The 12,285-nt window shown below is 60.0% G+C and overlaps 1 protein-coding gene across 3 annotated transcripts in view; it reads left to right on the forward strand.

Annotated features, from left to right (window-relative positions):
- The window catches only part of CERCAM (cerebral endothelial cell adhesion molecule), a 202,271-nt gene that overhangs the window by 95,366 nt on the left and 94,620 nt on the right, over nt 1-12,285 (forward strand). For 2 of the 3 annotated variants that reach the window (XM_086924932.1, XM_086924930.1), the window contains one exon: nt 10,025-10,144. The exons of the other annotated variant lie outside the window; for it this stretch is intronic. In XM_086924932.1, coding sequence (XP_086781058.1) covers nt 10,025-10,144 — 120 coding nt within the window. The remainder of the gene's footprint in view (nt 1-10,024; nt 10,145-12,285) is intronic. 3 annotated transcript variants of the gene reach the window in all.

A 12,285-nucleotide genomic window follows, 5' to 3' on the forward strand; every position in this document is an offset into this window, starting at 1 on the left:
CCTGTATCTCCCACTCTGCAGTGGGCCAGCGTTCCCTGTATCTCCCAATCTGCAGCAGGCCTACTTTCCCTGTATCCCCCACTCTGCAGCCGGCCCGCATTCCCTGTATCTCCCACTCTGCAGCGGGCCCGCGTTCCCTGTATCTCCCACTCTGCAGTGGGCCAGCGTTCCCTGTATCCCCCAATCTGCAGCAGGCCCACTTTCCCTGTATCCCCCACTCTGCGTTCCCTTTATATCCCAGTGGGCCCGCATTCCCTGTATCTCCCACTCTGCAGCGGGCCCACGTTCCCTGTGTCTCCTGCTATGAAGCGGGCCCGCGTTCCCTGTATCTCCCGCTCTGCAGCGGTCTTGCATTCCTTGTATCTCTCGATGGGCCCGCGTTCCCTGTAGCTCCCACTCTGCAACGGGCCCGCGTTCCCTGTATCTCCCGCTCTGCTGTGAGCTCACGTTCCCTGTATCTGCCGCTCTGCAGCGTGCCCGCGTTCCCTGTATCTCCTGCTTTGCAGCGGGCCCGTGGTCCCTGTATCTCCCACTCTGCAGTGGGCCAGCGTTCCCTGTATCCCCCAATCTGCAGCAGGCCTACTTTCCCTGTATCCCCCACTCTGCAGCCGGCCCGCATTCCCTGTATCTCCCACTCTGCAGCAGGCCCGCGTTCCCTGTATCTCCCGCTATGAAGCGGGCCCGCGTTTCCTGTATCTCCCACCCTGCAGCGGGCTCGCGTTCCCTGTATCTCCCGCTCTGCAGTGGTCTTGCATTCCTTGTATCTCTCGGTGGGCCCGCTTTCCCTGTATCTCCCACTCTGCAGCGGGCCCGCGTTCCATGTATCTCCCGCTCTGCAGTGGGCTCAAGTTCCCTGTATCTGCCGCTCTGCCGCGTGCCCGCGTTCCCTGTATCTCCTGCTCTGCAGCGGGCCCGTGTTCCCTGTATCCCCCGCTCTGCAGCAGGTCCGCGTTCCCTGTATCTCCCACTCTGCAGCTAGCCTGCGTTCCTTGTATCTCCCACTCTGCAGCAGGATTGCGTTCCCTGTATCTCCCGCTCTGCAGCAGGCCCGCGTTCCCTGTATCTCCCACTCTGCAGCGGGCCCGCGTTCCCTGTATCTCTCACTCTGCAGCGGGCTCGCATACCCTGTATCTCCCGGCAGGGCCCGCGTTCCCTGTATCTCCCTCTCTGCAGCGGGCCCGGGTTCCCTGTATCCCCCGCTCTGCAGCAGGCCCCCGTTCCCTGTATCTCCCACTCTGCAGTGGGCCTGTGTACCCTATATCTGCCACTCTGCAGCGGGCCCGCGTTCCCTGTATCACCCACTCTGCAGTGGGCTTGCGTTCCCTGTATGTCCTGGCGAGGCCCGCGTTCCCTGTATCTCCCACTCTGCAGCGGAACCCGTATTCCCTGTATCTGCCACTCTGCAGCGGGCTCGCGTTTCCTGTATCCCCCGCTCTGCATCGGGCCCGTGTTCCCTGTATCACCCGCTCTGCATCAGGCCCGCGTTCCCTGTATCTCCCGCTCTGCAGCAGGCCCGCGTTCCCTGTATCGCCCGCTCTGCAGCAGGCCAGCGTTCACTGTATCTCCCACTCTGCAGCGGGCCTGCGTTCCCTGTATCTCGAACTTTGCAGCGGGCTCACGTTCCCTGTATCTCCCGGCGGGGCCCGCGTTCCCTGTATCTCTCACTCTGCAGCGGGCCCGTGTTCCCTGTATCTGCCGCTCTGCAGCGGGCCTGCGTTCCCTGTATCTCCCGCTCTACAACAGGTCCGCGTTCCCTGTATCTCCCACTCTGCAGCGGGCCTGTGTTCCCTGTATCTCCCACTCTGCAGCGGGCCTGCGTTCACTGTATCCCTCACTCTGCAGCGGGCCTGCGTTCCCTGTATATCCCACTCTGTGGAGGGCCTGCATTCCCTGTATCTCCCACTCTTGCAGCGGGCCCGCGTTCCCTGTGTCTCTCACTCTTGCAGCAGGCCAGCCTTCCCTGTATCTCCCACTCTGCATTGGGCCCGCGGTCCCTGAATCCCCCACTCTAGCAGTGGGCCCGCGTTCCCTGTATCTCCCACTCTGCAGCGGGCTCGCGTTCCCTGTATCTCCCACTCTTGCAGCGGGCCCGCGTTCGCTGTATCTCACACTCTGCAGCGGGTTCTCGTTCCCTGTATCTCTCGGCGGGCCTGCGTTCCCTGCATCTTCCGCTCTGCAGCGGGCCCGCGTTACCTGTATCTCCCATTCTGCAGCGGGCCTGTGTTCCCTGTATCCCCGGCTCTGCAGTGGGCCCGTGTTCCCTGTATCTCTCACTCTGCAGCGGGCCCGCGTTCCCTGTATCTCCCACTCTGCAGCCGGCCCTTGTTTCCTGTATCTGCCAATCTGCAGCGGGCCCGCGTTACCTGTATCATCCGCTATGCAGCGGGCCCGCGTTCCCTGTATCTCCCACTCTGCAGCAAGCCCGCATTCCCTGTATCTCCCACTCTGCAGCGGGCTCGCATTCCCTGTATCTCCCGGCGGGGCCCGCGTTCCTTGTATCTCCTGCTCTGCAGCGGGCCCGCGTTCCCTGTATCTCCCACTCTGCAGCGGGCCCGTGTTCCCTGTATCTGCCACTCTGCAGCGGGCCCGCGTTCCCTGTATCCCCCGCTCGGCAGCGGGCCAGCATTCCCTGTATCTCCCACTCTGCAGCGGGCCCATGTTTCCTGTATCTTCCACTCTGCAGCGGGCCCATGTTCCCTCTAGCTCCCACTCTGCAGCAGGCCTATGTTCCCAGTATTTGCCACTCTGCAGGGGACCCGTGTTCCCTGTATCCTCCACTCTGCAGCGGGCCCGTGTTCCCTGTTTCCCCCACTCTGCAGCGGGCAGGCGTTCCCTGTATCTCCCACTCTGCAGCGGGCTCGCGTTCCCGGTATCTCCCGGTAGGGCCCGCGTTCCCCGTATCTCCTGCTCTGCAGCTGGCCCGCGTTCCCTGTATCTCCTGCTCTGCAGCGGGCTTGCGTTCCCTGTATCTCCCACTCTGCTGCGGGATCATGTTCCCTGTATCTCCTGGCGGGGACCGCATCCCCTGTATCTCCCACTCTGCAGTGGGCCCGCGTTCCCTGTATCTCCCACTCTGCAGCGGGCCCTTGTTCCCTGTATCTCCCACTCTGCAGCGGGCCCGTGTTCCCATATCTCCCACTCTGCAGCGGGCCCGCGTTCCCTGTATCTCCCGGCGGGACTTGCGTTCCCTGTATCTCCCACTCTGCAGCGGGCCCACGTTCCCTGTATCTCCTGGCAGGGCCCCCGTACCATGTATCTTCCGCTCTGCAGCGGGCCCACGTTCCCTGTAACTTCCACTCTGCAGCAGACCCGTGTTCCCTGTATCTCCCACTCTGCAGCGGGCTCGTGTTCCCTGTATCTCCCGGCGGGCCCCGCGTTCCCTGTATCTCCTGCTCTGCAGCGGGCCCGCGTTCCCTGTATCTCCCACTCTGCAGCGGGCTCGCGTTCCCTGTCTCTGCCACTCTGCAGCGGGCCTGCGTTCCCTGTATCCCCCGCTCGGCAGCGGGCCAGCATTCCCTGTATCTCCCACTCTGCAGCGGGCCCATGTTTCCTGTATCTTCCACTCTGCAGCGGGCCCATGTTCCCTCTAGCTCCCACTCTGCAGCAGGCCTATGTTCCCTGTATTTGCCACTCTGCAGGGGACCCGTGTTCCCTGTATCCTCCACTCTGCAGCGGGCCCGTGTTCCCTGTTTCCCCCACTCTGCAGCGGGCAGGCGTTCCCTGTATCTCCCACTCTGCAGCGGGCTCGCGTTCCCGGTATCTCCCGGTAGGGCCCGCGCTCCCTGTATCTCCTGCTCTGCAGCTGGCCCGCGTTCCCTGTATCTCCTGCTCTGCAGCGGGCTCGCGTTCCCTGTATCTCCCACTCTGCTGCGGGATCATGTTCCCTGTATCTCCTGGCGGGGACCGCATTCCCTGTATCTCCCACTCTGCAGTGGGCCCGCGTTCCCTGTATCTCCCACTCTGCAGCGGGTCCTTGTTCCCTGTATCTCCCACTCTGCAGCGGGCCCGTGTTCCCATATCTCCCACTCTGCAGCGGGCCCGCGGGCCCTGTATCTCCCGGCGGGGCTTGCGTTCCCTGTATCTCCCACTCTGCAGCGGGCCCACGTTCCCTGTATCTCCTGGCAGGGCCCCCGTACCATGTATCTTCCGCTCTGCAGCGGGCCCACGTTCCCTGTAACTTCCACTCTGCAGCAGACCCGTGTTCCCTGTATCTCCCACTCTGCAGCGGGCTCGTGTTCCCTGTATCTCCCGGCGGGCCCCGCGTTCCCTGTATCTCCTGCTCTGCAGCGGGCCCGCGTTCCCTGTATCTCCCACTCTGCAGCGGGCTCGCGTTCCCTGTCTCTGCCACTCTGCAGCGGGCCTGCGTTCCCTGTATCCCCCGCTCTGCAGCGGGCTAGCGTTCCCTGTATCTCCCACTCTGCAGCGGGCCCATGTTCCCTGTATCTCCCACTCTGCAGCAGGCCCGTGTTCCCTGTGTCTCCCACTCTGCAGCGGGCTCGCGTTCCCTGTATCTCCCAGCAGGGCCCGTGTTTTCTGTATCTCCTGCTCTGCAGCTGGCCCGCGTTCCCTGTATCTCCTGCTCTGCAGCGGGCTCGCGTTCCCTGTCTCTGCCACTCTGCAGCGGGCCTGCGTTCCCTGTATCCCCCGCTCTGCAGCGGGCTAGCGTTCCCTGTATCTCCCACTCTGCAGCGGGCCCGTGTTCCCTGTATCCTCCACTCTGCAGCGGGCCCGCGTTCCCTGTATCTCCCACTCTGCAGCGGGCTCGCGTTCCCTGTATCTCCCAGCAGGGCCCGTGTTTTCTGTATCTCCTGCTCTGCAGCTGGCCCGCGTTCCCTGTATCTCCTGCTCTGCAGCGGGCTCGCGTTCCCTGTATCTCCCACTCTGCAGCGGGCCCGTGTTCCCTGTATCTCCTGCTCTGCAGCGGGATTGTGTTCCCTGTATCTCTTGGCGGGGCCCTTGTTCCCTGTATCTCCCACTCTGCAGCGGGCCCTTGTTCCCTGTATCTCCCACTCTGCAGCGGGCCCGCGTTCCCTGTATCTCCCGGCAGGGCCCGCGTTCCCTGTATCTCCCGGCGGGGCCCGCGTTCCTTTCTATCTCCTGCTCTGCAGCGGACTCGCGTTCCCTGTATCTCCCGGCAGGGTCCGCGTTCCCTGTATCTCCTGGCGGGCCCCCGTTCCCTGTATCTCCCGGCGGGGCCCCGTTCACTGTATCTCCTGGGTTCTGGCTCACCCAGGCCTCTCCCAATCCAATGTCCCCCGCTCGCTGTTTCAATTTGATTGGCCGTCATCTAGTTGGTCCGTTCAGTCAGTGCAGAGGCGCAGTGACAGTTCTGGGGTCTTTCTGAGGCGTGTCCAGAACAGTAGGGGGCGCAGCCTTGCCACCTCGTTTATTGGATGTCTCCCCGAGACTAGTGGGGTCGATGGAGGGGGCGAGACCAGATCCCTAAAAACACCAGCGGTTCCAAAGAGCCGGTGCTGAGATGGAGCCCCTCGGGCTCTCCATATTGCCCCCCCCCCCTTCACTGCCTGTGGGGTGACTTCAAAGAGACTCCTTGCAGTTCTTTCAGTCTCACCCCTTCAGCCCTGAAGGACTTTCAATATGATGCACAAGAAAGCCAAAGCTGTTGCTTATTTAGCGTATGCAACTAACAAGCATTGACAAAGACAATAGTACTGGATTGTTGTGTGTGTGATGTTACGCGTTGTATTATATGTCTGGATCCATGACAGAAGCAGGAAAATACAACTGGGCGGCACGCTCTGCTAAGCACAGATCTTTAGTTTACATGTTTTTAAGTCACGCCCTTAATGACATCAACCACGCCCCTTTGGGAGACCCCCCAGTTTTTCATCGCACTTGAACCCCTGGGCGCAGTGACTGTGCACCGCGCCAGTGCTGGAAGAGGGAACGCCCACCGCCCCCTCGACACCCCACTCCCCCCCATCTCCCTCCTGCCCCCCCCCCCCCCCAGCAGTGCAGGGGGCTCAGTATTCCCCAGCATGAATGTAACCTCTGCAGCTTATGATGCTAGAAGGAAAGGCGAAGAGAGGAGCTGTGCTAAGGGACCCGAACGACGTTCAGCGCTGGGAGGCCTCTTCTGGATAGCCAAGCGCTTTACAAGTTCATAGAATAGAATAGTGGCACGCGCCTTGAAGGTTTGTGAGGAGTCAAACAGAACCCATGGCTACAGGCAGAAGAGACAGCCCAGGGGGCAGCTCCTCATTCACGGGGTCCCCTTGTCACGCTCTGCTGGGAGGTGATGGTCACATATTGCACTCCTGCCTGCTCTTTCCGTGTTGCTACTCCTGCCTGCTCTTTCTGTGTTGCTACTCCTGCCTGCTCTTGCTGTGTTGCTACTCCTGCCTGCTCTTGCTGTGTTGCTACTCTCGCCTGCTCTTTCCGTGTTGCTACTCCTGCCTGCTCTTGTTGTGTTGCTCTCCTGCCTGCTCTTGCTGTGTTGCTACTCCTGCCTGCTCTTTCCGTGTTGCTACTCCTGCCTGCTCTTCCTGTGTTGCTCTCCTGCCTGCTCTTGCTGTGTTGCTACTCCTGCCTGCTCTTTCCGTGTTGCTACTCCTGCCTGCTCTTCCTGTGTTGCTCTCCTGCCTGCTCTTGCTGTGTTGCTACTCCTGCCTGCTCTTTCCGTGTTGCTACTCCTGCCTGCTCTTCCTGTGTTGCTCTCCTGCCTGCTCTTGCTGTGTTGCTACTCCTGCCTGCTCTTGCTGTGTTGCTACTCCTGCCTGCTCTTGCTGTGTTGCTACTCCTGCCTGCTCTTTCCGTGTTGCTACTCCTGCCTGCTCTTCCTGTGTTGCTACTCTCGCCTGCTCTTTCCGTGTTGCTACTCCTGCCTGCTCTTGCTGTGTTGCTACTCCTGCCTGCTCTTCCTGTGTTGCTACTCCTGCCTGCTCTTTCCGTGTTGCTACTCCTGCCTGCTCTTCCTGTGTTGCTCTCCTGCCTGCTCTTCCTGTGTTGCTACTCCTGCCTGCTCTTTCCCTGTTGCTATTCCTGCCTGCTCTTGCTGTGTTGCTATTCCTGCCTGCTCTTGCTGTGTTGCTATTCCAGCCTGCTCTTTCCGTGTTGCTACTCCTGCTTGCTCTTTCCGTGTTGCTACTCCTGCCTGCTCTTCCTGTGTTGCTACTCCTGCCTGCTCTTCCTGTGTTGCTACTCTCGCCTGCTCTTTCGGTGTTGCTACTCCTGCCTGCTCTTCCTGTGTTGCTACTCTCGCCTGCTCTTTCCGTGTTGCTACTCCTGCCTGCTCTTCCTGTGTTGCTACTCCTGCCTGCTCTTTCTGTGTTGCTACTTCTGCCTGCTCTTTTATCGTTGTTTCTTCTCCTGCCGGCTCTTTCCGTGTTTCTACTCCTGCCTGCTCTTTCCGTGTTGCTACTCTCGCCTGCTCTTGCTGTGTTGCTACTTCTGCCTGCTCTTCCTGTGTTGCTACTCCTACCTGCTCTTTCTGTGTTGCTACTCCTGCCTGCTCTTCCTGTGTTGCTACTCTCGCCTGCTCTTTCGTGTTGCTACTCCTGCCTACTCTTCCTGTGTTGCTACTCTCGCATGCTCTTTCCGTGTTGCTACTCCTGCCTGCTCTTTCCGTGTTGCTACTCTGGCCTGCTCTTGCTGTGTTGCTACTCCTGCCTGCTCTTCCTGTGTTGCTACTCCTGCCTGCTCTTTCTGTGTTGCTACTCCTGCCTGCTCTTCCTGTGTTGCTACTCTCGCCTGCTCTTTCCGTGTTGCTACTACTGCCTGCTCTTTCCGTGTTGCTACTCCTGCCTGCTCTTTCTGTGTTGCTACCTCTGCCTGCTCTTTCTGTGTTTCTACTCGTGCCTGCTCTTTCCGTGTTTCTACTCCTGCCTGCTCTTTCCGTGTTGCTAATCTCGCCTGCTCTTGCTGTGTTGCTACTCCTGCCTGCTCTTCCTGTGTTGCTACTCCTGCCTGCTCTTTCTGTGTTGCTACTCCTGCTTGCTCTTCCTGTGTTGCTACTCTCGCCTACTCTTTCCGTGTTGCTACTCCTGCCTGCTCTTCCTGTGTTGCTACTCTCGCCTGCTCTTTCCATGTTGCTACTCCTGCCTGCTCCTGCTGTGTTGCTACTCCTGCCTGCTCTTGCTGTGTTGCTACTCCTACCTGCTCTTCCTGTGTTGCTACTCCTGCCTGCTCTTTCCGTGTTGCTACTCCTGCCTGCTCTTTCCGTGTTGCTACTCTGGCCTGCTCTTGCTGTGTTGCTACTCCTGCCTGCTCTTCCTGTGTTGCTACTCCTGCCTGCTCTTTCTGTGTTGCTACTCCTGCCTGCTCTTTCTGTGTTGCTACCTCTGCCTGCTCTTTCTGTGTTTCTACTCGTGCCTGCTCTTTCCGTGTTTCTACTCCTGCCTGCTCTTTCCGTGTTGCTAATCTCGCCTGCTCTTGCTGTGTTGCTACTCCTGCCTGCTCTTCCTGTGTTGCTACTCCTGCCTGCTCTTTCTGTGTTGCTACTCCTGCTTGCTCTTCCTGTGTTGCTACTCTCGCCTACTCTTTCCGTGTTGCTACTCCTGCCTGCTCTTCCTGTGTTGCTACTCTCGCCTGCTCTTTCCATGTTGCTACTCCTGCCTGCTCCTGCTGTGTTGCTACTCCTGCCTGCTCTTGCTGTGTTGCTACTCCTACCTGCTCTTCCTGTGTTGCTACTCCTGCCTGCTCTTGCTGTGTTGCTACTCCTGCCTGCTCTTCCTGTGTTGCTCTCCTGCCTGCTCTTGCTGTGTTGCTACTCCTGCCTGCTCTTGCTGTGTTGCTACTCCTGCCTGCTCTTCCTGTGTTGCTACTCTCGCCTACTCTTTCCGTGTTGCTACTCCTGCCTGCTCTTCCTGTGTTGCTACTCTCGCCTGCTCTTTCCATGTTGCTACTCCTGCCTGCTCCTGCTGTGTTGCTACTCCTGCCTGCTCTTGCTGTGTTGCTACTCCTACCTGCTCTTCCTGTGTTGCTACTCCTGCCTGCTCTTGCTGTGTTGCTACTCCTGCCTGCTCTTCCTGTGTTGCTCTCCTGCCTGCTCTTGCTGTGTTGCTACTCCTGCCTGCTCTTGCTGTGTTGCTACTCCTGCCTGCTCTTGCTGTGTTGCTACTCTCACCTGCTCTTTCCGTGTTGCTACTCCTGCCTGCTCTTTCTGTGTTGCTACTTCTGCCTGCTCTTTCTGTGTTTCTACTCCTGCCTGCTCTTTCCGTGTTTCTACTCCTGCCTGCTCTTTCCGTGTTGCTACTCTCGCCTGCTCTTGCTGTGTTGCTACTCCTGCCTGCTCTTCCTGTGTTGCTACTCCTGCCTGCTCTTTCTGTGTTGCTACTCCTGCCTGCTCTTCCTGTGTTGCTACTCTCGCCTGCTCTTTCCGTGTTGCTACTCCTGCCTGCTCTTTCCGTGTTGCTACTCTCGCCTGCTCTTGCTGTGTTGCTACTCCTGCCTGCTCTTCCTGTGTTGCTACTCCTGCCTGCTCTTTCTGTGTTGCTACTCCTGCCTGCTCTTCCTGTGTTGCTACTCTCGCCTACTCTTTCCGTGTTGCTACTCCTGCCTGCTCTTCCTGCGTTGCTACTCTCGCCTGCTCTTTCCGTGTTGCTACTCCTGCCTGCTCTTGCTGTGTTGCTACTCCTGCCTGCTCTTGCTGTGTTGCTACTCCTGCCTGCTCTTCCTGTGTTGCTACTCCTGCCTGCTCTTCCTGTGTTGCTACTCCTGCCTGCTCTTGCTGTGTTGCTACTCCTGCCTGCTCTTCCTGTGTTGCTCTCCTGCCTGCTCTTGCTGTGTTGCTACTCCTGCCTGCTCTTGCCGTGTTGCTACTCCTGCCTGCTCTTTCTCTGTTGCTCTCCTGCCTGCTCTTGCTGTGTTGCTACTCCTGCCTGCTCTTCCTGTGCTGCTCCTCCTGACTCTGCTTCTAGGCGCTGGGGGGCGTTGGAGCACAGTCACCGCTCTCTTCTGTGCCGTCCCACCCGCCTCTGTCGGATGGCAGAAGTGACCAGCTCCAGAGTCGGTCATCCCTGCACTGCCCCCCCACCATCTAACCCCCTCTTTCTCTCCCTTTCAGAAGTCCAGATCTATCTGTGTAACCAGGTCCACTTCGGATACATCAATGTGCCAACCCCCCCACACCAGACCCTGGAGGACGAACGACTCAACTTCGTGCACCTAAAGCTGGAGGCCCTGGGTGAGTCCTGGGGTGTGGGGGTGTCACACTGGAAGCCCTGGGTGAGTCCTGGGGGTGTGGGGGTGATGCACTGGAAGCCCGGGGGGTGTCACACTCAAAGCCCTGGGTGAGTCATGGGGTTGTGGGGGTGTCACACTGGAAGCCCTGGGTGAGTCCTGGGGGTGTGGGGGTGTCACACTCAAAGCCCTGGGTGAGTCCCGGGGTGTGGAGGTGTCACACTGGAAGCCCTGGGTGAGTCCTGGGGTGTGGGGGTGTCACACTGGAAGCCCTGGGTGAGTCCTGGGGGTGTGGGGGTGTCACACTCAAAGCCCTGGGTGAGTCCCGGGGTGTGGGGGTGTCACACTGGAAGCCCTGGGTGAGTCCTGGGGTGTGGGGGTGTTAGACGGGATCTGGAGGGTCGGCCGAGGACAAGGGGAGAGGTCTCCGGGGAGAGCCGTCTCCAGCGATCGTACAGACAAGTAACTTCCCCCCCACAGATGGACACCACACAAAGATAAGGTTTAACGTTCTTTATAAGCAATCTTGAAGTACGGTAGAATGGTACAAGGAGGTCTGGACTCAGGGGTCCCCTCGATTCTAGTCTCTTGGAAGGGAAGAGGGGGTAGCGGGACAGTCTTGTTACCAATCTGGCAGTTGCGAGGCGATGATGGGTAGCTCACAATCCTCGAGCTCGGCGTTCTAGGAGGACGGGCCGCGGCAGCGCCAGCAGGTCCCGAGGAGATCGTAGGTGGCAACGGTCCGCGGCAGCGCCAGCAGGTCCCGACGAGGATGGTAGTTACAATGGACCGCGGCAGCGCCAGCAGGTCCCGACGAGGATGAAGGTTGCAGAGGGCCGCGGCAGCGCCAGCGGGCAGGACGACAGTTCACAAGGCAGGGCTGCGGCAGCGCCAGCAGTCCGTCAAGGATGAGTTCTTCACCGTGTCTCTCGACTCCAGGATACAACTGCCTTCCTGCTCTGGAGCTGCCCCAGTTATAGGTCTGGCGCCCTTTGATGTCCGGACCCTCGCACTTGGAGGTCGGGAGGTCCGGGATGAGGGAGTCCAGACACCCAGCAGGGGGGTGGAGCCAGTGCCCGGGGAGGCTGGGGGCGATCGTCACCTGGCGGGGGAGAGCCATCGAAACTCTTCTCTCCCATTGACCTGCCAAGTGGTCCGTTCACCTCCTGGGTGGATGGTGGTGCCGGGATGTCGGGGCCTGGCCAGGCCCAGGGTTAGGGTCGAGCTGAGGCCACGCGGCCTCGTGGTGCAGTGTCCAAGATGGCGGCGGGGCCCGGGCAATGGTGCTGGTGGATGCCCAGGCCGGTGATATGAAGATGTTCGGGGGCAGGCGTCCCGTGTGGGACGGGTTACGGGTGGCTTCTGAGGGTGGCTTCTGGAGAGTCGGTGTCCTGGCTCTGTCATGCGGGGAGGGAGCGAGCCCCCTTCTGGGGCCTGTCCAACATGCGTCCCCCCCAGCTGAAGGCGGGGAGAGTCACCCATCCTCTTGGGGACTCTCTCCGTCGAGGCGGAAAAAGCGGGACAGGCCATCCGCATTGGCGTGATCTTGACCAGGGCGATGCTCCACAGTGAAGTCCATCCCTTGCAGGGAGATGGACCATCGCAGCAGTTTGGGATTCTCCCCCCGCATCTGCATTAACCATTGCAGGGGGCGATGGTCTGTTTGTACCCGGAAGTGGGTACCGAAGAGGTAGGGCCAGAGTTTCTTGAGGGCCCACACTACTGCAAAGGCCTCCCGCTCGATGGTACTCCAGCGCTGTTCTCGGGCCAGTAGGCGTCTGCTGATGAAGGCCACCGGCTGATCGACCCCCTCGGAGTTGAGTTGCGAGAGGACGGCCCCAATGCCATGGTCCGAGGCATCGGTCTGGACTATGAACTCACGGCTATAGTCGGGGGCCTGGAGCACCGGGGCGGTGCACATGGCGGCCTTCAGTTTCTCGAAGGCCGCTTGACAGTCTGGGGTCCAGTTGACCGTTTTGGGATGCTTTTTGGATGTGAGTTCCGTGAGGGGCCCCACAATGCTGCCATAGTCCTTCACAAACCTCCGGTAGTATCCTGTGAGCCCTAAGAAGGCTCGTACCTCGGTTTGGGTGACGGGGGACTGCCAGGACTGGATGGCAGCGATCTTGAGTTGGAGAGGGGCCA

Source organism: Lissotriton vulgaris, chromosome 5 (assembly GCF_964263255.1).
Source record: "Lissotriton vulgaris chromosome 5, aLisVul1.2, whole genome shotgun sequence".
Classification (NCBI taxonomy): Eukaryota; Metazoa; Chordata; class Amphibia; order Caudata; family Salamandridae; genus Lissotriton; species Lissotriton vulgaris.